Below are 24,723 nucleotides of genomic sequence, written 5' to 3'. Positions count from 1 at the left end.
CAGCATTGCAAAGAGGCACTGCTCAAAAGGTCAGATTTGGAATTGTGGTGTTTTCTAGAAGCGTGGACTTTTTTGATGTGTTGAGATGCAAAGTCCGCAAGCGGCGGACGGGGAGGAAACATGAAGTTGGGCATCTGACCAACCGTGGGAACAAAATGGTTGTCGTTCATGTTTGATTCAGGCAGCGCTTTGCTACGGTAGCTCGTTCCATGGTCATCTATGTGCCCTGTGCGGGAATGCAAAGTGTGATGGAAAGTCGACTGACATTTTGTCCTCCAGATACGATGGAGTATTTGTATACACTACACTGAAATGTTGCTTTTCTTTAGTTGTCCTCAATCTCGATCCCCTGCCCCCGGGAAAATCATATCACGAAAACGGGAAACCCGCTCACGTCTCCCTCTCAGACAGGAGTTGAAAATCGAATTTTCTACAATGTAACAAGGAAAAAAGAAAAAAAGAAAAAGAAAAAAAAAAGGGTTTGTGCAACGAGCACCCACGGCAGAAAACGAAAATGACACCCGTCATGTCGTATCACGACACGGAAGCAAAAAGAACGAAAAGAGAAAAAAAAAAAGGAAGAAATGTAACTTGGGGTGTCACCGCATCTGCAAACGGAAAGAATCAAGGTAACCAGCAATTCAACTTCAATCGATCAAACAGAAACCAAATGAACCAGAAAAAAACAAAAATTCACCAATCTGCCATAGTAAAAAGATTAGCACTTCCCAACACGTCTTCAACCCCAATCACAACTCCCAAGACCCCCCGGTTTCCCACCCCGATCGGTGAAGAAAACTCGTCCGTGTGCTACCCGTCAACTTACACGCCCTCCCAAACGAGTACGCAACGCAACACAACTTGCAAGATACAAACACGCGCATTACCTTTTAACATGCCAACACGCCAAACGCTTCCCAAGAAAAAAAAAATAAACCTCCCGCCACCGACCCAGAATTAAAAACTATAAGAAAACTTCCCATGTCCTTGTAATACAAACAGACTCCCGGTTTTCCCTCCCCCCCGATTTATCCCCCACCCTCTTTTGCCTCTCCCACCACCCCCAGTTAATAATCCATGATCACTGCGTCACCTTTGTAGATGCAACAGCTTTTCGCAAACTAGTGCCGAAACACCAAGGCTGAAGATCGAAATTAAACACGCAAAGGGGGGGGGGGTTGACAAACCGACAAACGCCCAATCTCACACCCACTCTACTGCATCGTAGATAGATTGCGGAGGGGTGGGATGATGGACGATGGATTGTCATACATGTCACACCGGCTACGGAAGAACGAAATAGATCAGCTGCAAATCCCTTGAAATCGACGGCCTTCACCCAACGCTTCATTTTACTGAAACAAAGCAGTCGCTGCTTTCGTACATGCACGGTCACGAACCAAGTGCCGAGCCACGGGCGCGAGAGACAAGTGCTGACAGGCAGTGTGATGTGATCAATCGTAAGCTGCTTTGAGCTTTTCTGATATTCATAGGGCATCCCTCAACTCTAGAGAGAGGCCATTATCTAATGTAGATTGCAGTAATTCTTCTGATCCTCCGCAAGGGAACTGACAAAAGGAATTAGTCCAAATTGTAAGCATGTCATCCAGCTCCCAAACCCGAGCAAGGACATGATGTGTTAAGGAACAAGACAACAAAACGTGAGGCCCAAGATCCCGCCGTGCAAAAGAAAAACTCCAGAATATTCCCTGACCCCAAATATTTCCCTAGCCAAGAGCAGGGCTCTACCCAACCCTGTTGTAAGCAGCTCCCCCGTCCAGTTCCTCCGCTCTGATTCCTAGCCCCTCAGCTTCGCCTCGTTGGCAAACCAAATCAAAACCCGCAAATAGAAACATGACAGAAAAGAACACGGACCCGTTCCCCTTGGCCAACCAAGATTCGCTAGGCGTATGCACATGATATCTTTGTATAACAGACTGGTGGTGGTGTAAATGTGTGTAAGATGGTGATGATTAGGCGAGGAAGACGTGCCCCGAGATTTGTTCCACTGTCAATGCGCCGGCCATGCAGCGCATTCCAACGAGTCAAAAGTTCTTGGACCATAGGTTGTAATAGATTGCGAGGGAGAAATGAGCAAGGGAGAAAAAAAAAAGACAATCCGCGACGCCATGCTTTTCTGTATAACAAAAGAAGAAAAAAAGGAAATGGAGAAACCACGAAAAACGCCCAGTATGCTTGACTCGGTCAAAGCGATGCAAGTGAATGTAGTTTATCGGACAGCGACGGCAGCAGAGCCAATGAGGCGCTCCCACAACGCGCGCCTGTGTCGCTTCTTGGTCGTCACCTCGTTCATCGGCTCGTAGGGCTCGACGGAGATGTCGTAGGAGAGCATTCGCACGCTGGGCGCGTGCGTCTTGGGCTCGTCTCGGTCCCTGACCATGACGGGCGAGTCATACAGGCTGCCCTGGCTGGCACCGTACATGTACGGAGACGGCGACTGCTGTCTGCTCGAGGCAATGGACGAGGCATACGAGCTGGCGGAGCTGTAGACTAGGCTGGGAGGGGTGACGGACCCGTTGCTGGAGCCGCTGCTGCTGTGGGCGCGGTAGTGGTCAGGGCTAGCATGGCGAGATCGGGAGCTCCGGATGGAGACCGGGCTGGGATACCGAGCTGCGGCGGCGTACATCTCCTGCTGGCGCTTCTTCTCCTCGCGGTGGCGCATCTTGCGCGCGTGCCTCTCGGCAATCTTGATGCGCACGGGCTCCAGGAAGAAGTCCAGCTCGCGGTACAGGTCGTGCTCGGTGATCCTCAGCTCCCACTCGAGCAGGAACAGCAGCTGCTTCTCCATCAGGTTGACCTCGGTGCGGGTGAAGCCGAAGCTGTAGTAGTCGGTGTTCATGTGGGTGTAGTTGGCCCAGTGCTTGTTCTTGGGCGAGCTGTCGTTGAGGTACTTGGCCGCCAGAATCAGGGCGGCCAGGAAGATGCGGTGGGTGGTGCATCGCAGGCCGCGGGCCATGGGCTGCAGCTTGGCCTTGAGGCGGTTGAGGTAGACCAGCGTCGACATGAGGGTGGGCACCTGGACATTGGACGAGACGACCAGCTGGGTGATGAACTCCTCCAGCGTGGGCAGGGCATCGTCGGTGCTGCACACAGCCCGGGGTTCGGGGCTCCGAGGCGGAGTGGGAGGTCGGTCCTGGCTCTGGCTGTGGCTCTTGGATTCCCGAGCCGGCGGCGGCATCAGCGTCGAGTCGCAGGCAATGACGCTGTGGGCAGCGCTGGCCAGGTAGGCAATCATGTCACGGCTGACGGGCTGATAGACGAATTGCTCGAGAGCCGCCTTGTTGAGGTCGTCCATGGAGAGGAATGATCTTGATGCCATGGTGATGTTGTGGTGGTATAAGTCGGGATGTGTAAGTCGGATCGGCGGTGAGTCGTTCCAGGTGGATAGAGCTGGAGGAATGCTGCGGCCGATTGAATGAAAGAGCAAAAAAAGTGCAAGACCAAGGCAGGAAGACGATGATGGAAGACGATAACAGCGATATATAAAGACAAACAATCCCAGCACAGAGAGACAACGGTGGCAGGGAGAGGCGGGTGCTGAGCCGAGGATGGAGCCCAAAAGACAGAAACGGCACGACGAGAGAGAGAGGAAGGGAGAATGAGGACGAGGTCTGAGGCGAGGGTTGCGAGGAGGACGGATGGACGAAGGAAGAGGATGAGGAGGAGAGGGATGGCAAACGTTGATAAAAGAGCAAGTTATCGCAGTCAGACACGAGAGGACGTGTGCATGTGGCCCTTATTTAGTCGCACCAGTGACCTGTACACGAGGCTGTATACGTGCACGCAAAGTACTGTACACGTCCGGAAGGGTGTACTCGCACAAAGAGCAACCAGCTGGCGGTCCAGGCGCTAGCGATGCGCCACAGGGAGGGAGGGCAGGGTCTTGGCCGCCTGTGGAGGGGCGCTGAGGGTCGCCGGAGGGTCGCTGGAGGGCCTGTGGAGGGCTGCTGTGGTGTGCCGGCGGGGATGGCTGCGGGCTGCAGGGGTTGGCGATGGAGGAGGGCACAGGGGGGCCGCGGTCCAGAGAGCAGGGGGGGGCAGGGCCGCGAGGAGGGGATACCGGGATGCGATGTACCGGCAGACAGCCAACGGCGGCGTGGCACGACCAGCGAGGTACGGCGACTAATGTACTGAGCTGCAGTCGACGTGGCGGGCCTTGGGGCGGTCAGAGACAACCGTTCGAATGGAGTCTGGCTGGTACGGCGCTGCTTTGTACCCGATCAGGTTCCTGAGCCTGAGCGCGCAGCTGGGGTCTGGTGGCTGGGGACGAGGTACAAAGGGTGCCGGTACTGGAGAGCAGTCCGATCTTGGAGTGTACGCGCGGTGAGGGTGGCGGTACCTTCAAGGTTGTTGCCGGTGCGAAGTCGTCGAAGACAGCGAGTCTTGCTTGCTGGCAGAGAGCTGGGCGGGGCGGTAGCGGCCAGGCCGACAGGGATTCTCAGCAGGGCTCGTTTAGAGTTGCGCTGGGCCCGGAGGTGTCAAGAGAGGCTCTCGGGGCAGCGGCAGCGTTCGGTGTCGCGGGCGGACGGTGGCGAAGGATTGGGAGTCGATGGCTGTGTCCGTTTGGATAGAGCGGGATATGGATATCCTGTAAGTAGAAGCCGGTTGCGGCGGAAGAATAGGCTGATTGCTGATGCCGCTGATGACAAGAGAGACAGACGAGGATGTGATGGCTGAGTCAATACCTGACAGCCAAGTAGCGTGTTGGATCAAGTTTGCAATGGAATCTTCAGAGTCGCCAATTTTGGGAGAGATGAGCCCGTGTCTAAGGGATGACCAAGACAGCAAGCCGGGTGCCTGTAGTCTGTAGCTGTACAACAACGAGGGCAGCAGAAGACAATTGAGCGCACAAACGAAAGCAAAAGCAGCAGTGAGCGCAATGCTTTAAAGCAAACAAAAATCGAGACGTCGAACTTGTCCGGTTCGTGGGTTCCGAGGCCACGATGTCGTGCTACTCGGTACCGGCCTATTGGATTGGATGGCTCGATGTCCCTCCGCGATGTGCCAACGTGGCGCCGTCCGATCCAGCGGAAAGAGGGGCGAATTGTTTCGTTGGGCCTGGGCGAGGCGGTTGGATTTGGGCGACGTGTCTAGCCGGCTGGCCTCTAAAGCTGTCGGCCGATTGAGACGTGGCGTCAAGGGTGAGAAAGGATTTTCACGTCCTTCCTTTTTTTTTTTCTCAGGTCAATCAGCTGCTGCTCTGCCTATTGGGCCGAGATTCGGTGATGCTCTTGGGCAACAAGCGAACGCGGTGAGAAGAGGAGAGGCTGCAAGTCAAAGACCTGGTCGGCAGATGCTGGGGAACTGGGTCGAGTGATGCGATGCCAAGTATCAAGAATGCGATGTAGGGCGGGCAAGGCAGATGATATAAATCATGCAACCTTTTGCTTTCCAATGGCGTCCTTGCGTGGTGACAAGTGGTTACCTAGTCTGCCCTTGTTGGGAGCGAATTGGAATTCAATACTAGCAGATATATTGGCCTTGCTGGAGAGGGAGTCTGGAAACGCAGGTAAAGCGCTACCGGAATTAATGATGCAGCCAGGCAGGTGTACTGTAAATGCAGGGTCCAAAGCGTCGAGTGATGGTCAGAAGGGGGCCGTCCTGCGGTCGATCTGAAAGGGGGGGGAGCAATAGATTGATGGACGAGAGAGAGGACAGGTCGAGCGTCTACCACGCGGTGGTATGCTGTGACGCTGATCCAAGGACTGATGGGCGGATTCTCTCCCTTTGTCGTCGATTAGAGGGCGTGATCACTGCGCTGCAGCGTTCCAGTGGTTCGACAAGGCACGAAAGGGCGAGAAAAGAGGGCGAGCCAGGCCAAAACGATGGTGTGAAATGCAGAAGACAGAGAGAAAGGAAAGAAAAATGAAAAGACGAGGAAAAAGAGAAGGGCAGAAAAGAAAGAGAGAGATTAGATTAGAGCGACGATGGAGATGAGGAAGGAACGAGATCGGGAAGGAACCAAGGACGACGACACGGAGCATTTATCAACAGATCGCAAACGACAGACGACCTTGACCTTCAAGTCGCCTCGAGCTGGATGAAACAAAACCACGCGGCAAAGGCATCAAAAATAGCAGACAGCCAGGCCGCTCCGAATCTCTTGCCGCTGATCCAGCTGCGCATCCCGTATCCTCGGGAGCTCTGCTGTTACGCCAGTCCTCGTCATTCAACCGCTAATTCAGACCTGCAACAACCAGCAATACATCAGCCGCCCATCGCCATCTCTGCAAAACACCCGGCAGAGCATCCGAGCACAGCATGAGCAGCTCGGCGCCTATTCCACACACGCCGCCCGCGCCATTGACTGGCGACCAGCCCCTGGCCTCATCTCCCGCCACAGCCCTAAGGAAACGCAAGCAAGCAACGAGGTGAAGAGCTGCAGAGCTGGGACAGAGGCAAAAGGCGCCCATCTGCTCTTTGACCTTGCCGCGGGTTGCCTCTGGGCGCGGCCTCATTGGCTCACGACGCCGTCCTTCTGAAACCGGCTCCCGATTTCGAAACCCGTGGCTCTCCGCATCTCTTCATTTACAGAGGGCTCCACTCCCTCGAAACAAACCGCATGGGAATTTCGTTGCCCTGGGACCTTGGCCTTGGGACTGGCGATTGGCGAATTGGCATCGACAGCCGCGGCCAATCATCAGGCTCGAGGCCGGCGGCAGCCTGCGGCGCTGAAGGCGGATACGAAGGACAAGCACGAGAAGCTGGGATCAGCAGGCAAACGAGAGCGAACCGCGGCCATTGAATGGAGCAACTCAGGTCACCTAGGACTCGAGTATTTCCAGTCCAGGCTGCTGTCTCGCCTTCTGTGTGTCCGCCTTACTCGTGACGTCTCGTTTTGGTCTGTATTCTCCTTCATCCCAGGGCGACTCCACTTACACGTGAGATGTCCATCGCCTTATCTCGCCCTTGCTTGTCTTGGGCCAGATGATTTGCTGTCGGGCCTTGATGCGCTGGCCGACGCAACGACCAATAGCTGTCGCCAAGGCGCCATTCAGCTGCACGCCTCGGCTGCCCAGAGAGAGTCAGATGTGAAGTGTCAGAACGGATCAGTCATTCAATGCCAGTGACATGAACAAAAGAAAGGAAAGGGAGATGGCAAATGCACATGAGACATTCAGGTGGTGATACAGCGACACTAGTTGACACTCCATGACCTGCACAAAGGGAACGAGTGATTAGAGCAGCAGTCTAGCATTTAGCATCACATATCCTAACATGTATCCATGGACGGAAAGCCACACCGCGGCCGCGGGCACACCAAGAGATGCCAACCCAGGCATTTTGGGCTTCAAGTTGGCCTGTATCTTCTCATTTCCTTTCTTTTTCCCTCCTCGCACTGCGTCAGACAGCCCACCCACCATCTTGATCCACGAGCCGCTCCAATGCAGGGGCAAGAAAGTATAAAGCGAAGAAAATGAGAAGATTCAGAAGGGGTTTTGATTGCATTGATGCAGCGGCGGCCCGCACCCCTTGTGCCATGAGTCTCGAGATGCGAAACATCAACCTGAACGCAGCTGGTGAGATAGAACGCCTCAATGCCAGACATTCTGCCCGTCATTTCTGGCCCTCGCCAGATTTGCCTAGAATCAATCAGTCAACCCATTCCTACCTTGATGCTATTCGGCATGCCTCCCGCAAAAGCACGTACTACCTACTACTAGCTGTAATAGCATCCGTCTCTCTCTCCACCCCCCTCTCTCTCCTACTTCTAAATATCAACGATAAACTTCCCGCGAGTAAGACGCAGTTGTTAAAACTTTCTGATGCTCGCATGAGTTGTCCGATTCCCAGCCCGTCGACGTGGCGTCTAGCTTTTCGACNTTTTTTTTTTTTTTTTTTTTTTTTTTTTTTTTTTTTTTTTTTTTTTTTTTTTTTTTTTTTTTTTTTTTCTTTTTTTTTTGAGATGGATGGCTCTAGCACGGCACATGCAGGCGGATGTGATGCATCCCTTGATTCATTCACGGTCTACTCTGATCACAATAAGCACTACTCACCAATGTATCGTGGCTACTCCGGGACTATCAGCACTCTCAGCGCGCTGTCTCAGCAACTTCATTCCAGGGCGCCGTCACGTCCCTGATAGATCCGATCCGCGTGCAGACAAGGGCCGAGTCTAGCGGGTGATGGGAATGCGATAGTGCTTGGCCTCGAGCCTTCGCGCTTTGCTTGTTCCAACCCTTCCTTGCGCTCGTATATCATAGTTCATGCTTTATACTAGGGTAATATCTTCTACTACGAGGGACAAGCACTCATCAACCAGCCCCTTGCATGGATTCTTCCAAGCTCTATCCTTTACAGCTGAGCTTCCTGAGCTTCAGGACTCGATGGTCAGCCCTCGCTTCCTGCTCAGCTACCACGCCGTCCCTGCTCACGACCCCTCTCCCGTCCTATTACCCGGATACTATCAACATAGTCAAGTCCTCTTGGGCTTTCAGTCCTGACTCTTGCAAGCCTCCCCAACCACACGCCATCCAAACGCGTTTGCCCGAAAGATGCCGCTTATGCCTCCAGCCTTAGCCCGGCGCCACAAAGTCATCCCCAAACTCCCCAGCTCGCGATTCAGGGAGCACACCCCATAAACATCACGTGCACCAACCACCTAGCATCCCGAGCGGTGCTTCTTGCTACTATTAGTTCGAGGCCCAAGGTCTTTCTTCTCCGCATTTTCGTCAAGCACGGGTCGAATAACAGATTGGCCGCGGATCCCTCTTTGTCGTACAAACTTTCGCGCCGATAGATATCCAAGACAATACCGACGCAGGTCCGGTCCGCCCAGCGTTCGACCAACAACAACAACAACAACAACAACAACAGGCTCTTATTCCGGCAATCAAACAAAATACTCGGCAATCAGATCATTTCCGCATAGTAGGTAGTTGGTGCAACTAACCGCAGTACTTGTCTTCCAAGTACCGATGCCCAGGCCCTTTCAGGTTGCTTTGAATGTTCACGACACCAATCAATAGCGGCATGTGGTTCTCTCCACGTTTGATGAGCGCCCGAACCGCGATAGGCCAGGATTTCCTCAAAGCCCAAAGACCCCCGTTTAAGCAAATCGACCTCTTGCATGTTAATGCCTTCTCCATCAAGAGCCAACAGGCCAGCCAAATGCATCCAACGAATGGGGCCAATCATCTGCAGCCGAAGAGGAGGCCGTATCAGATTTTGTCTCCATCTCCTCTCGTTTTACACATCATCGTCGACCATCATCGTCATCATCATCATCATCGTCGTCCCATCTGATTCATGCAGTGCCACGAGTTCGCCCAGGGTTCAAGAAATGAGTACATACATGCATTGCAGCATGCAGAAAGATGCCGCGCTCTGCTTTTGCACATCCCATCTCATATCCACACTTCCACCCTCGTCGAAAAAGTAGGTGAAGGGAGATGGTTCCCGCGGGAAGCAAAATTGCCTGCGTTTGCTCTGCTGCTGTGTATCCCGAAAAAACTGCTTCCCAGCTTCTAGTCCGCTGCTTCTTTTCTTCTCTTGCCTTCTTCGTCCGTTTGCAGGCACACATACAGCAACACAACGTCATGGCAACTAGGTACATCCAGGCATTTTCGTCTGAAAACTGCAGATGCATGTAAAGTATGTATGAATGACACTTGTAGCGATATCCCCCCTGTCTCCTATGCCGGCTAGAATTGCTTCGGTACGTATCCGAGCGGGTCAACAAGAAAAGACAACGCATCAAAAGCGTGGCGAGAGAGAATCAAGCGTGGGGTTCTTGGGCAAGGGACGAGACCCCCGTCGTCGTCGGGTAGACAGAGACACAGAATCATCCCTGACTGCTGAAGATGGGAATATCCAAAGCCGTACCAACTGTTGCCCGCCACTGTTACATGTATATATATCTGATGATGCATCTTAGTGTAGATGGGGTGATTCGACAGTGACCAGTAACGAGTGAATCCAACTAAAAAGACAGATAGATGGTGGCCAACTACTCTCTGCTTGCACTACCAAACCACTACGGGCCGTCACGTATAAAAGCCGAGGGAGGCTGCCAGTCATATCTCGTACGCGCGGGATTCCAGTATACGGGATGCACAATACGGGCGGTGCGGTTCGAATCAAAGTAGATCCATTGGCTCTCCCTTTGCCAGGGAAACCGACTTGAGGCGGGCTGTGGTGGTGACATCTCCGCAACATGTGACTGGCGGGTGTGGCCACCATCTTTGACTCCCGTCCCTTCTGCGAATCCCCGTTGTTGCTGGTGATTCAACTTGTATTATTTGCTCCGTAGGTTGTGGCCAACGGCTCCGTGGTGCGGAGCATGGCCGAGATGCTTCACCCGAAATATCTTCGCGCAAGTGATGCTCATCAGGTAGGCAAGGCAAGGCAGGAATAGCGGCAAACATGCATTGTCAGAGAGAGCCCTGTCGACGCGGGCTTCGTTGGCAAAAGCCGTGCATATGACGATGCGAACGTTTTCCTGCTTCTGCTTCTTCTTTTTCTTTCACCGCCACTGCCATGTAAGGTATGTGCATGCATCGTGCCCGGGAAGGGAAAAATGGGGGGCCCGTTGTGATGCCCTCTTTTGCCGATTGACTGATGCAGCTAATCAGCAAGACGACGGGCTGGGCAAAAAGCTAAGCTTGGGCAAACGATCTACATGTGTTTTCTGTGTCAATTGACCTCTGATTTGCATGTCGTCTGTTGTGCTCGTTGATGAAATGAGGTGTTCAAGGGGGGGGGGGGGCAGCATCTCCAATGCCAGCGCTACTTCTCAGTTGTACCTCCTGTGCTGCCAGCTGCTCAGTGGTAGGTACTTACAGGTAGTACTTGGCGATCGTGTACTCCAGACCCCCGTCCTTTCGCACCCTGGACAACAAGGAATAAAAAAGGCGAGATCTCTCATTCTTCGGCGAATCACGCCCTGATTGGCCCGTGCGGCCTGGATCAAGATGGCGCACCCTGCACGCTTCTCGTTGGCGCCACCAGACTGAAGCCCAATGCAACGCAAAAGCCACACGCTCCCTTTTGTTCTTGTTCGCTTCAATTCCGAGGTACGTGCGGAGAAGGTACTGTACCCCAACAACTTGCAACTCTCAACCTTCAACTTCCTGGGAAGCCATGGGGAGACCCACTTTTCTACACCATGTCGAGCTGTGGCTGACGAGGCCCCTTCGTGGTGTTTTGAGTGTGGCTGGGGATGAACACGCAATTTTCGCCTTCAGAAAGAGTCACAAGCCCCTACTGGTACCTGATGGAAATACAAATGTCCAAGAGGGCTTACGAATACGACTCCATGAATTGCCTCAACTGCGCGAGAAATATGGATGACATGTTTTTTTTTTTTTCTTTTTTTAGTGAATATCGTTAGGCAGATTATAAGATGGCAACGGGTGTGCACAGCCAATTCTGCGCACCTTTGCCCTCTTCGGTGCAATTCGACGTTCTTTGAGCCTTCTTGGCGGCCCGTGATGCCGGCTAGCGTTTGCGGGAAGTAAGACGACAACCGTAACATCAACTCGTGACAAACGCGCAAGTTGCTGAGATTGCACAAGTAAACCGACAAAAGGAACAGCGGGTCAATGAAGGACAAAGCAGCAATACCTCTTTGACATTCAACAAAGCCGCAAGCCACGACACACCTTCTCCAACATCCATCCATCCATCCCCCCCCCAATCATGCACGGCATCAAGTGACGCCAAACCGTTACCCATCGCATGAGTTCGGTCCCCATGCCTGATGCCGCCACGGAGTGGCTCCGGGAGCAAGTCACAAGGATGAGTGGCTTTATGGGGGAACCAAGCTTGCGTGCGGGAGTAGAACAGAAAGACATCACCACCTCACCATTTCATCCAAATGGAATGCTACACATGGATGGGCATACAAGACACATGCCGTGGTTTCGGTAGCCTGTATGGGCACATGTCAGAATATCCTGGTTCGGGGTAACCTGGAGACAGAGGAAGCCCCATCACAGCCTTTTGATTGATGGAGGGAAACCACATGGGCGCAGCTGTTTGGATGCGGCATCTCGCGTCATGTGCCGTCTTGTACTGTCGCATCGAGAGGGGCAGTATTGCTTGGCTTCGCTCTACTGCGCCAGCAACAATATCAAACAACGGACATCCATCATCATCAACATCAACCCCATTCAGAAGCAGTTTGTTGAAATGAGCCTCTTGCACGCGAAGCAATCTAATCCAAGCAAAAACGCAAACAAACCAAAGTCCCTTGTCCTGGCCAAACCTGCGTCCTCCCATTCAACCATGCAGTCAACCACCCGCAACCCGTCAAGTTGGTGTCCCAATGTCTCACTTCTCCTATTCTCCTCGGCCAAGCACAAGCAGTAACAAGCCGCACCCACGAGGCAGCATCGGCATCATTCCGCAACACAGCCGCTATCCACCTGTCTAACCAGTCCATTCAAACGTCGAAATGTCCATCTTTGCAGGTTGCACTCGTCGTTCGGCATCACCGGACTCAACCACACCACAACTTCATCACATTCACATGTCTGTCTGCCCATCTTATGTCTCTCCCCCTTTTGCCCGAAGGAACACGACTTCCATGAACCACTACCACCCTATCATCGCCCCGTGCAAACAACCACAAGGAACAACAAGAACGAAGTTGGTATATTTTCTTCGTACGCAGTGGTAAGGTAGAGCCTTCTCAGCCCCTATGCATGTCTCACCGTAAACAGCCATCTCACGAACCCTTCTTGCACCGCGTTGGGCAGTCCAAACCCGGCCATGACGTGATGCACTCTCTTATTTTCCTCTAGAAATTCACCGAGCTGAAAATGCCAAATGCTACCCAAATACTTCATACCAAATCCTCATGATAACGCTGCCATCCTTCACATGTCCAACTTCAAACCCTCGGCACCCGTCCGCCAAGCTCCAGCACAGCCTCGTTCGCAAACGGATACATATTACCCCATGCAAATCAAATGCCAATTTGCCAAGTCATCATAAGGTAGGTAGTCAGAACTTCAACAGACCCAAGTCTGCGGCTGCTTCAGGCCCCCCCATGCCTAACCATCCTTGGCCCTCAATCCTTCCCCAAACCGGGACATTCCTCAACCGCGCCCCAAAAAGGCGAACATGCAACTCGACAACCAACACCAGCCCAGTCAATACCTGTACCTTAGCCGCTGCCAGCCCGCCCATTGGCTCACGCATCCTCATCCATCCAACCTCTACCAAATCCTCCCCCCCCTACTCACCGTTTACTGCTTCAATCCATGCAGGGAGCAGCCACGGCGCTTCCCTCCGCCGCGTTTCATCAACCGCGAGATACTACCCTTGCCTGCCCACGTACTTTTAGACGCCGTTGCATTGCATCTCTCGGATCGGATCCCCTTCATTTCGTTCCGAGAGGGAGCCTGACAGATGCAACTTCTCCTCGTCTACGAGGTAATTACTCCCCGGCAGATTATCAAGGGTTGTACATGGGGTTGGGCGCTTACTGCCGCTTTGCGCCTAATTGGCCAATCGCGTCGCCAGAGTTCATTGTTTGACAATGTCGTTACTTTCCTGCGTCCAACAACAGGCGCCTACCTAGTACGAAGAGTGAGGATGAAACACCCTTGCAATGGACATTATGTCAGGAATGCAGAATGATCTTGACGGCTGGCTACCGTGGAATTGTCCTTCTTTTGGCATATTTCTCGCTGAATGTGATGGCGAGCCTAGAGCCGTCCGTATTGTGCGTTGCTGTTCTGTGACTGCCGGCCGTCACCCCCGCCCTGTAGTAACAATATGAAAAACAGGAAGACCAGAGCTTCTGAAGAGACGCCCTGCCTCTCCTGTCCCGTTGTAGTATAGATAAAGGACATTTCGCTGAGTATCCATCAAGTGTCCCAATCCTAAAGGAACAAAGCCTACCTTGGCTACTTCCATAACATCATGCCCGTCGTCAAATCAGTTCGAGCATCAAGCAGGCGGTATCAATGGCACACCCTCCACAATCAGCCCTCAAAGTAGTGCCTTAAAGTCATTTTCCATCATTCATGTCATCTACTATTATCCTCATGCTGATTGTTACCCATTCCTTCCATAAAACCTGGCATTGTCCCTGAATATGCTGTACATGCAATCATTAAAACAAGTAAAATAGTGGCCAACGAGGCCCGTCTCGAGCCCGTATTCTCCCCATTCACAGACATCTGCGGGCAAAGATTCGCCTCATCCGACTCAGCACGTCGAGATGCGCGCATCCATCAAACTATCCGCCTCTAGCCCCTGTGTGATGTCCATGCCCCCCTCGGCGTCTGACCGTGAAACCGAAGGCAAGGCGAGTCAGATATCGGTCCTCACAATTGTTTATCGCGCAAAATGGAGCTCGCCCTTTGAGCGTCTCCCTTGACCATCTCGAGATGACCAGGCAAACGGTGTCAAGCACAATTTTGCTTCCCTCAATTCCCCACCCCCAAACGATACATGGCGTTTCGGTGGCGATAATGATGCCCAAGTATCCTGAAAACAGACAGAAATGGAAACCACATCAGCCGTTTCTTCGCCATCTCGAGAGCCCTCGTCAGATCGAGCATCACATGTACGGAGGCACTCCGCCCATCTAGTGGAAGTAGCTGGCACTGCGGGCTGCTGTCGGGGCTGCTGCTGGCGTCGTCGTTGTCGGCGCGGAGGGAACGTAGTCTTCAAAGTAGGGATGATTGCAAGCTTGCTTGGCCGAGATTCGTCCGGCAGGGTCGTAGACAAGCATCATCTCGAGCAGATCCAAGCCCTTCTCGTCGAGGTTGGGGGTGAGAGGGTGCTGGAAGTCTCGCTGCCACTTAGGGAAAGACGCCTTGAAATCGGGGTAGGACGTGACGCCGGGCCACAGGTCCTCCGTCGGGGTTCCGAGAGCACTACAGCGTGATGGCTATCAGTTAGCAAAGACAAAAAGAAGACATGTAAGGCACAAACCAGGGAGGGTTCGTTCTCACCGGAAAATGCGAAAGATTTCGTCAATCTCCGAGTCGCCTGGGAAAAGGGGCTTGCGGGTGCACATTTCGGCAAAGATGCACCCAATCGACCACATGTCGACGCCGGTAGAGTACTGCCTTCCACCGAGAAGGATTTCAGGAGCCCGGTACCAGAGAGTCACCACCTCGTGCGTGTAGGTTCGCAGCGGCACACCAAACGCCCGCGCCAGACCGAAGTCTGCAAGCTTTAAATTTCCCTCCTTGTCAATGAGTAGGTTCTGGGGCTTGAGATCTCGGTGCAGGACGCGGTGGGAGTGGCAGTACTTGATGCCGTTGCACAGGTGCATCATGAACTTGCGGATGACGGCCTCGCCCAGCCCAAGGTGCTGCAGGCGAAGCGAAGAGCCCTCGGGGAGAGCCTTTCCGCGACCACCGTCGCTGACGGGAAGCGCCTCCATGTATCTCTTCAAGTCAAGGTCGAGGAACTCGAAGACGAGATATAGCTTGTGGCCGTCGGAGTGGACAATGTTGAGTAGTCGGAGGATGTGAGGGTCTCGCATCTCCTTGAGGAGGGAAATTTCGCGGATGGCGGTGCTGGGAACGCCCTCGTCTTCGGCTTCGAGTCGGATCTTCTTCAGGGCAACGATGCGTCCGCCATTGGCAAGGTCTCGAGCCTTGTACACCACGCCGTAGGTGCCTGCGAGGGTTGTCGATGCGTTAGCAGCATGTCATGCTAGGGGTGCGGACATGAGCATGAAGAAGCGGTAGGGAAGGGAGATGGAGGAGTCATGCCAGCCACGCCAGCCAAAGAAGCACAAGTCGATGCACAAGAAGCGGTATGTCACTAGGAGCAAGGCGAGGTAAGCAAGCCACAGCGGCAACGTACCCTCTCCGACCTTCTCCAGTTTCTGATAATTCTCCATGACGGGCGAGTAGATCCAAGGATCAGGCAACGATCGGGTGTGAATGGCTCGAGTAGAGAACAGAGAAATCAGTGAACAACAAGCTGAAGTCTCTGCCCTGTCCTTTCGTCCTCGTCTGTCGTTGCCGTGCACGGGACGCGGCGTTGGTCAAGGGCAAAACACGGTCTTTCGGTCGTCGCAGCGAGGGGTCCAACGATTCGCGTGGGGTGAAACACAGACGCGGTCTGGCTCGGCTCCCTGACGAAAGAAAATCCGGTCGAGTCTGGCTTTGAATTTTCGAGTGAATAAAAGAAATCCTGTTTGGTCGGTTAGTAGAGCAGCGGCGAGAAGCTGATGCCGCAGATGCAGCTCGAGGGCTGATGTTGACAAGCTCGGGGGGTGTTTTGCGTGAGGAAGAAGATGGACCCTTTTGTTTGTGTTTACTTTGGACCTGGGATTGACAACAGAAAAGAAGCTGGTGGGCTTGGCCTAGCCCGATCGGGATTGGTGCAGCTGCCCCGCCACAGGCACAGATGTGGCGTATCGACAATCACATGGGAGGTGGAAGCCATCACCAGTTGGCGGAGCAGGTCTACATACATTCATGTTCGTGAAGGAGAAGATGATATGAAGAAGTCTTTGCTTTTGCTTTTGTTCTAGGAGCAGCCGAGTTGAAAAATGGCTGACACACATCCGTATGTCTTGAAAATTCGCAAAATTCTCCTTTGGGCATCGCAGCATGAAGCCATCGCCTGCTTATCCTACTGCCAAACTCAACAGCCTCAAAACTCCCCAGGAAATCACTTCGTCACCGCACCTTCTTTTCGTCTCAGGTCCAAAATCTTGGACAGCTTCAGCGTCCCCTTCTCTCCCCATCCAGATGGCCCCGCCTCAATATCAGGCCGGACAGCCACATACCAGCTCCAGGCCCTCCGATCCAACTCGGCTCGACCCAAAACGCCAGCCCAACTCGCAAACAGCAGCCGAAGAGCGCCCAAGAGCCTCCCCAGATTCTCCTGCTTCTCGTCATTCAGCGAGGCCGTCGTCTTCTTGCCCCCGGCGCCATCAGAGGCGCCGGCAGAGGCGAAGCTCCGCAAAAGATAGTTCCTCGCGGCTTCGGGACGATGAATGGCCATGCCGATTGTGGACATGGATGGCTTCTTATCCTCGGCATCGAGCCCCCAGAGCGCCTCTCCAGAAAAGGTTGACGTCCGCCGCTGGGCCGAAAGGGCGTCGTTGAGGCATTCGCGCATCAGGCGCCACCGATCAGGCCCCAGCATGACTCCGCCATACCAGCGAGCGAGCACAACGATTGTGTTTGTGATGTTTGACTCACGCAGGAGCTCCAGCATGAACTTGCCGCAGCCTGCTTCGCCGTCGTCAAACGAGGCTTCTTGTACGAGAGACGAACCGCCGAAGCTTGTGCGTATCGCCCACGCAACATGATCCGCCGTCTTCTCCAGCTCGGGATATTGGTTGAACAGGATCTTCATGAGTCCCGAGCGCATGGACGGCGCCGTTATTGCAGCGGCATGTGCTACGAAGACAGATCCCTTGGAACTCAGCGTCTTGCTCGTTGCCCAAACACTGTTGGACGTTGTGGATGCTGGCGTTGACGAGGAGGAATCTGCCGCCTCTGTAGAGGTCGAGGATTGCTGGTTCTCATCAGACCACGTATAGCCACCTCGTTTCAGAACAGGTATCTCTCGGCCCAGGACCGAAACTTTGGGCTGGCCGGTTGGTATAGGTGTCTCCCCACCGACCGGCGCCTTTTCGATACCTATGCTTATGGCCTTGGATCTCGAATTTGCACTCACTACAGCCTGGGCTAGGCTGAGACGACTGCTCGGAGGCTGCTCTGGCATCGTGAAGCGCAGCAGTTCCACCGCAAACGCAAGCACCAGGGGAGCTCTGTTGGTAACCAGCGTCGTCTCCTTGATCAGCTCCTCGTCCTCGCACAGGGGCAGCGCTAGTGAAGCCTCGAGTTCCTCGGGCGCTATGGAACTGTAGTCGAGGTCCCGCTTGTGCATCTCAAGCCTGGGCTTCTTCCTCTCTGCGGCAGCGGGCTCCTCGGCCGCCCGCTTGTTGCTCTTCTTGCCGTGCGACTTGCAGGCCGTGTGGAAGCTCTTGGCCAGCTTCGCGTCGCTGATGGCTGCCTCTACCGTAGACAAAGGCGCCTCAGCAATCTGGTCGATGCTGTCTCGAAGGTCAGTCACGGCAGCTCGTGGTCACCAGCGTCGGCGGCACCAGGTTCTCGCCTTTTGAGGTTCTTGGCCTGCAGTGCCTTGATGTAGCCCATGGCCGCCATCATGGATACCTTGCGCGCCGTCAGCATGCGCAACATCTCCTGCAAGTCGCCGTGGCCGGCCATTGCTGCTGAAGAGGTCGATGAACGAGATGGATTGACTGCTGAGTAACGCGTCCGAGCAGCCTCTCCGTTAGTATTGTGTCACCAGCTTGTCGACCCCTGGACGGCCGAGATGGATGATGACGTGACGTGCTGAGCCGAGAAGCCAGGATGTGGAGGGATGAGCTGCAGGGTAAGGCGAGAGAGATGCTAGTGCGGTTTAGTTGCCAGACGCTCTTTTGACAGAAGCTGTGCAACTGTAAATCCTCGCCTCCAGCTACCATCGCCATCTTGAACTATTCCCCTTTTCAGGGAATAATCACATCTTAATCCAGTATATAGAGAACCAATTCTCCTTTCAAGATCACCTACTATCCCCAAGGCTGGCTGTCCTCTCTCGCTCTTTATAAGGTACCATCGACTCTCGCCCGGCCATCTGGGCACCTTGATAGCGAGGGCTGGCCCCACCTGCGAACCCCCCCCCCCCTATGCACCTGCTGTGCTCGTCCCTCCTTCTGCAGCGGGTCAATTGCCCTCAAGCCCACATGATGCTTATCTCGATAGCCTCTGATGGCGCCTTTCCACCACTAACCACCCTTGAGCAAATTTCACATATCAACCTTGATGTCCGTCCTTTTCCTCAACAATGCTGCCTCGATGAACGTCCCAACACGCCGCCTTGCCACGGTCGTGGTGGGCTCTTCCTCAGTTCCGCTCTCTACGCCCTTGCAACGCCGCCTTGCAAGCTCTTCCGCTGTGCGCCAAGCTGTGAAAACTCCTCCAGCCAAAGCCACCCCTCCTCCAGCGTCCCGTGTGACGAGGTCGTATAAACCGTTCGTCTCTCTTTGTTTTATATGCTGTCCTTAAGTTGTTACAGTCTACATGTAAGCTCTGAATGAACCAATACTGACTCGAAAAGCCTACAACAGCACACAGAAACCCTCCTCTTCGCCATCATCAACCCCTCCTCCTCCTCCTGAACCTCCCAAAGCAGACACTCTCCTTACCATCTGGCGCCGTGCTTGGCTACCTCTTACTGGCGCCTCCCTCCTCGCTGGCTTCCTAGGCTTTTACATCTTTGGCACAACAGTTGCAACCATCAAAACAACTCCGTCCTCCTCCTCACCATCCCATCCCTGCGAACATGCCACCCCCACCGGCCGTCCCCCCGCCCTGACGGGTGACAATGCGGAGCAATTCGACAAAGAGCTCAACCTCCCCGAGTGGTGGATGGGAATCACCAAGCTCCGCAAGAAGCTTGCTGCCCACGCAAAAGGCGCCGTCCTCGAGCTCGCCATGGGTTCCGGCCGTAACCTCGAGTACTACAACTGGGAGCCCCTAAGCACCGCCGTCGAGGCCGCCCGCACCGGCAACATCCCGCCTCCAAAGGTGCCCCAGGGCATCACCTCCTTCACGGGACTCGACATATCCGTCGACATGCTAGACGTCTCGCGCAAGAGGCTCGCAAAGTCCGTCCCGCCCATGGCGTCCTCCGCGCCTGTCGTTAAGGCCTCGTCCATGGCCGACCACACCGGTGGCCAGCTCTCCTTTCTGGACGGCCACGTTCGCCTCGTCAACTCGGACGCGCACCGCCCGCTGCCGCCGCCCGCGCACACCGACAAATATGACACCGTCATCCAGACCTTTGGCCTCTGCTCCGTCTCCGATCCCGTCGCCGTGCTGTCCAACCTCGCAACTGTCGTTCGACCCGGCACTGGCCGCATAATCCTCCTCGAGCACGGCAAAGGCTACTATGGCCTGGTGAATGGCTTGCTGGACAAGAACGCGGGCAAGCACTTTGCAAAGTACGGGTGCTGGTGGAACAGGGACATCGAAGCCATCGTCGAAGACGCCGTGGCCGCCACGCCTGGCCTGGAGGTGGTCAAGATTGAACGGCCAAACATCACTCAGATGGGGACCCTGGTTTGGGTCGAGCTGAAATTGGCGGCCAGCGCCAAGAAGACATGACGTTCCATGATTTCGCGCGCAGCCTCTCATGCACAAAACGCAGCCGTAAGCAAGAGACAGCTCAGCGGATCCCAGAACTCGTCATTTGCGGCTCAGCATAAGATTCAATCTGACGGCGTTTGACTGATTCGAGATCGAGTGGTTCAGAAAGCGGATCTTTCTTGTTATGAATGAGTGGCATGCTCTGTTGTATGTACTCCTTTTCTCTCCTCTCCTTTTGTTTTCCTCTCCAAATGCCCTTTTTCACAAGCACTCCTCTCATGGCTCCTTTTTTTTTCTCTCTCTCTGGTGTCGTCTTCTCATCTTCTCATCATCCCCGCAACATAGTGAGAGTCATCTAGTATATCTACAGGGGTAGTCTGTCTCTCCGCAAATGTCCATCCACGTCATTCATACAAATACAAAACCGTCCAACGCCAGCTCCTTTCCCATTGAGTATACCCGGTTTTCCTGCGCCATCCCAATGAGAACATTAATAGCTAAATTTAATAAAGACGAAGAAATCAGCAGGCGTCTAGCAGATAATCGAGTTCATCGATCTCGATGCTTTCGGCGCCCTTGCCCCACTCGAACAAGTTGTTTAATCTCAACCAAGCCTCGGCATCGTCTTCTTTCCGACCAGCGGAGATGCTCGGCTTGATGGAGGGGCTAGCCAGAAATATGGTGGCTGCGTTGGGGCGGCTATCGGCAAACCACGCGTCGTCCCGATAGAAGTCCATCATGGCGACGCTCTGACGCTCGACGGTTTCCGGCGGCGGGGCTTCTGCGTTGAGTTTGCGCTTCTGCAGATGGCCAGCAGTCTGTGTAAACTCCCGCTCGTCCTTTTCGAGAGGCGGAGAGTTGTTGCGAGGACCCAAGACGAGCCTTCGGTGTGAAGAGAAGGATCCAATGGGGGTCATGGGCATCGCAACATCGTCATCGGCATTGTCATACTCGGTCGCTGACAGGTCCACTTCCGGAGAAGGGCTCAGTTCTCGCCGTCTGGCCTCGATGTCTTCGGAACCAGAATCCTCCGTAAGGGAGACTGATGGAGTGACAGAAGCAGCCTGGAGGCTTGCGTTGAAGTCCGGAAGCGCTTGTCTTGGCTGGGTAGTGAGGAAATAGTAAGTGCGTCGCGGGTGTACTGTCTCGAGCTCCTTGGCCAATGGACAGGGGGCTGAGGCAGACCAGCAAGGCCGCTTCATGTACGACGCAAGGCGGGACGAGATGATGGCGCACTGGTTCGCAGATCTGAGGCGACGGTATTAGCAAGGCTCGCTCAGGAGAACGGGAAGCGAGAGGGGGAGAACATACTGCTGTACAGACGTCAGGGACTGCGCAAGGACAGTCGCCAGCTCCTTAATCAGATGGGGGCGGTTGCCAGTTGACTGCAGCTGGACAACAACAGCCTCGACAATGTCGTCCTTGATGCTCTCGAGATCGATCTTGTGCGCCGCGTCGGCATCCGTCATCTCCTCGCTGGCGGCGCGGGTAGGCGACGGCGGCGGGGTATTCTCGATCGCCATGGATGAAGAGGAGGAGGAGTCGGTTGCGATATGGGATCTCTTGGTGCGCTTATTGGGGTGCGCTTCTGGAGATTCCGAGCGCGAGGCAGTCGAGGAGGCTGGCGTGGCTGAGGCCGAGGACGCTGAGGCGGCGCGGGAGTTGCTCTTCGATGCAGCGGCGCGAGAGGCGTGCGTGACGGGGATGTGAATGCCCAAGCTGGGCAGGGACAACGACTTGCGGCGCGTGTTGTAAGGCATGGTGACGGATGAGGAGAGTCGTTGGTTGTATTATTTGGGTTATGAATGGGCAAGGAAGGTATTAAGATACGGATGTAATTGGATTGGAGGAAAGACGTAATAATGCAGACGGGAGTTAGACGGTGGTGGCGAAGAAGTAGATCGACGGAGAGAAGTAGAGGGAGGAGAGACACGGATCGACTACAGGCTGGCTCGCACAAGGACAGGACAGGCAGCAGACGACAAGAGTCACGGGGGGGTGGATGAGATGATGACGATGTTTGTTTTGGGGGTTGCCGGTCAGAGGTTCAGTTTGCACGAAGAGTCTCTAGACAACGCCCGGAGCGAAAAGGGCGGGCTGGTCTCGGGGGCAAAAATCAAGAATAAAATGAAATAATAAGAAGAGGAGATGGAATTCGGAGAGGAGGGCGGTCTGCGGTTCTACGATGCGGACGGGAATGGATGGATGATTGGGAGGGGGGGGGAGACAAGAGGAGGAGCCACCGACCGAGGACGAGGAGGAGGAGGACCGGTGCAAAAGCTCAGGCGATTTTTTTTTTTTTTTTTTTTTTCCTGGCCCGCCAACGCCAGCCAAAAAAAAAGAGGAAAAAAAGTTCAAGCTCTCGTGCTTGCAGCCTTTTTTTCCTTCTTTTTTTCCTTCCCTGTACACCCTATTGGCCAGAGGGGCCCTGTCACGGCTGCCGAAGTGGGGGCCGCTAAACGTCAGTTGCCCGCACGGGCCACTCGCTGTTGCAGCAGCAGCAGATGGGGCTCTGCTTGAGGCAAGCACGACCCCACCTACACTTGCACTTGCAACTTGGTGCTGGGAGGGTCCCGCTCAAGCCTCCGAGGCGCCGGGCCCGGACGAGTACGAAAATGGCAACAAGGCATGTCATAGGCTGGTGGCTGGTGGCTGGCATGCTTTTTGCTGGGTACAGCGTGGCCAAAGGTGGTACCTCCGTACTCGCAGAGAGTTGTTGCAGGCAAGGATGTATTAGTGGGGTTTGGAGAAAGAAAGAAGAAAGTGGGCAAAGAAGAGCTGGTGGGGGGGGTGCGCCTGCCAGAAGATTGGCAGCAATCGGCACTCTCTGGTTGGTCCGCTGGCCTCGGCACATCCCAGGGAAACTGGCGAAATCCACAAGATTTTATTCCCACACAATTTTTTTCTTTTTCCGCCTAGATCGCCCCTGGTTCGATGAGGTAAAAGAAATATATAAAAAAAAAAAAAAAAAAAAAAAAAAATGAGAAAAAGACAGAAAAGGCACGAAGGGTCTTTTTTTGGGGGGGTCCTTTGAGTTCAGGTTCCTGTGAGTTCCTGAGAGGACTTGTATCTTTGTACCTTGAGCAGAGGGCGGGACCACATTTGATCCCAATGGAGACAAGGTCAGAATTTGCATCTTTGGTGCAGTTATCGCCGGACTTGTTGCTTCTAGAACCAAGAGGCGACACGCGAATAAAACGGAGTTTCGGTATCGCTGAGGTTCTTAGTGCCTCTTTGTAAGTAAGTCGGTCGGGTCGGAGGTTGGGACGTCATGACAATTGGGAGGAATGGTATTGGGTCTATTTGGCATCGTTCATCGGTAATCGATCTTCCTGAGCAATCGAACCAGTAGTAGGAGGAGGAGGACTTGTACTGTAGAAGACAGCACATCATTCAAGCAATTGGAAGGGGAGAGGCAAAACTCAGGGTCGCAGTGTATGTATGATGCAACCAGCTTATTAGACCGAACCAAACTGGCATTAGTTTACAGTACGGACTTATGAGACGAGAGCGAGAGAGAGAGAGAGAGAGAAGATCAAGAAGCAAAACATACCTTACCGAGGATCATCAGAGGGGGGAAGGGGAAAAAAAAAAAAAAAAAAAAAGGGAAAAAGGCCTCGTGCCAACCAGGACCGCTTGGCGTTGAGCCATTGGCAAATCACGGAGTACGGAGTAATACTCCATAGTACCTCGCTCACATTGATCATGGACAAGGGGGGCTCAAGACAAGGGCATGATTTTCTTTTTACTTACATCGAGTGGCTCCTGCTGTCGATTTTTTTTGCTTTCGCTACGTGCCTTTTCCTTTCTTCGAACCCCTGGCGAGTTCGAGAGGCACGGCATAGACATGGACATGGGCATGGGGGGGTCCCCCTCTTCTTTTTCAAGGGTCCGGACGGAAGTTGTGGGGTGGGAACGCTGCGAGAAGCAAGGGAAAAAGAAAAGAAAAAAAAAAGCGCCCTAAGCGATAAAGACGCAAGGGCCGGTGGAGGAAAATAAAACAGAACAACAGACGGGACGGGTCACGAGAGTCAGTCTGGGCGTGGTGTCGTCGCGAGTACGGAGCAGAGTAGAGGGAGACGTGTTCGGATTGTTGTTATTACGATGTATGGAGCTCAATGCGTAGACTGGACAGGCTTTGCCGAGATGAGGGCGGACTGTCTTGTGCTGGTGATGGTGATGTTCTGCCGTCTTAGAAGCGTCAAAGTGCCGAGACAACGAGCACAGTACAGTGGCGTGTTGTAGATGAAGGGGAGCAGCGGTCACGGAGAAAGCAGAGCCGATTCAGGAGGGCCACTGAGCCATTTTGCCTCTCGTATGATGATGAGGCCCGTCGTCCGAATGAGCGTGGACAAGTTGAAAGTTGAAAACGCGTGCTGCTGCTGCTGCTGCTGCTGCTATTATTACCGCTTCGCGCTCGTGCTAAGACGCACCTTAAAACAGCCGGACCGGCAGTCCAAACAAGTCAAGTCACCTGATCAATTACACCGCTTTCCCTTCATCTTCAGGCACCCTCAAGATTCGATTTGTGTGCACGGCCTTTCTGTGTTGCTTCGGCAGTATTCGGTACCCGGTACATGCATTCCGAGCCGCAAATGGCTTCCCGCGCAAA

At 53.9% G+C, this 24,723-nt stretch overlaps 6 protein-coding genes across 6 annotated transcripts; 2 read left to right on the top strand and 4 right to left on the bottom strand.

Annotated features, from left to right (window-relative positions):
- Positions 1–2,230: 2,230 nt before the first annotated feature.
- CCMA1212_000527 (PHO85 cyclin-1) lies at positions 2,231–3,340 on the bottom strand (the record flags this gene model as incomplete). The annotated part of the gene is made up of 1 exon (XM_073697993.1): positions 2,231–3,340. One exon carries the CDS (start codon positions 3,338–3,340, stop codon positions 2,231–2,233), a length of 1,110 nt encoding a protein of 369 aa, XP_073562778.1.
- Positions 3,341–6,182: 2,842 nt separating this feature from the next.
- On the top strand, positions 6,183–6,766 carry CCMA1212_000526 (uncharacterized protein; the record flags this gene model as incomplete). The annotated part of the gene is made up of 2 exons (XM_073697992.1): positions 6,183–6,493; positions 6,556–6,766. Coding segments are annotated over 2 exons (522 nt in total), but the record flags the coding sequence as incomplete, so codon positions are not given.
- Positions 6,767–14,563: 7,797 nt separating this feature from the next.
- Positions 14,564–15,835, bottom strand: CCMA1212_000525 (Cyclin-dependent kinase 1; the record flags this gene model as incomplete). Its single annotated transcript, XM_073697991.1, has 3 exons — positions 14,564–14,855; positions 14,934–15,609; positions 15,799–15,835. The coding sequence occupies 3 exons, from the start codon at positions 15,833–15,835 to the stop codon at positions 14,564–14,566; spliced, it is 1,005 nt and encodes a 334-aa protein (XP_073563033.1).
- A 779-nt stretch (positions 15,836–16,614) lies between these two features.
- On the bottom strand, positions 16,615–18,187 carry CCMA1212_000524 (Protein IMPACT; the record flags this gene model as incomplete). The annotated part of the gene is made up of 2 exons (XM_073697990.1): positions 18,047–18,187; positions 16,615–18,014 (listed from the first exon to the last, which is right to left on the bottom strand). The coding sequence occupies exons 1-2, from the start codon at positions 18,183–18,185 to the stop codon at positions 16,615–16,617; spliced, it is 1,539 nt and encodes a 512-aa protein (XP_073563034.1). The 5' UTR covers positions 18,186–18,187.
- Positions 18,188–18,763: 576 nt separating this feature from the next.
- Positions 18,764–20,129, top strand: CCMA1212_000523 (Methyltransferase OMS1; the record flags this gene model as incomplete). The annotated part of the gene is made up of 2 exons (XM_073697989.1): positions 18,764–18,994; positions 19,091–20,129. Exons 1-2 carry the CDS (start codon positions 18,786–18,788, stop codon positions 20,127–20,129), a joined length of 1,248 nt encoding a protein of 415 aa, XP_073563035.1. The 5' UTR covers positions 18,764–18,785.
- A 503-nt stretch (positions 20,130–20,632) lies between these two features.
- Positions 20,633–21,871, bottom strand: CCMA1212_000522 (uncharacterized protein; the record flags this gene model as incomplete). The annotated part of the gene is made up of 2 exons (XM_073697988.1): positions 20,633–21,359; positions 21,423–21,871. 2 exons carry the CDS (start codon positions 21,869–21,871, stop codon positions 20,633–20,635), a joined length of 1,176 nt encoding a protein of 391 aa, XP_073563036.1.
- Positions 21,872–24,723: the final 2,852 nt, after the last annotated feature.

Source organism: Trichoderma ghanense (assembly GCF_004382785.1).
Source record: "Trichoderma ghanense strain CCMA-1212 chromosome Unknown scaffold_0, whole genome shotgun sequence".
Lineage (NCBI taxonomy): Eukaryota > Fungi > Ascomycota > Sordariomycetes > Hypocreales > Hypocreaceae > Trichoderma > Trichoderma ghanense.
Note: the sequence above shows the minus strand (reverse complement) of the source record. Positions and strands in the feature narration are given on the sequence as shown.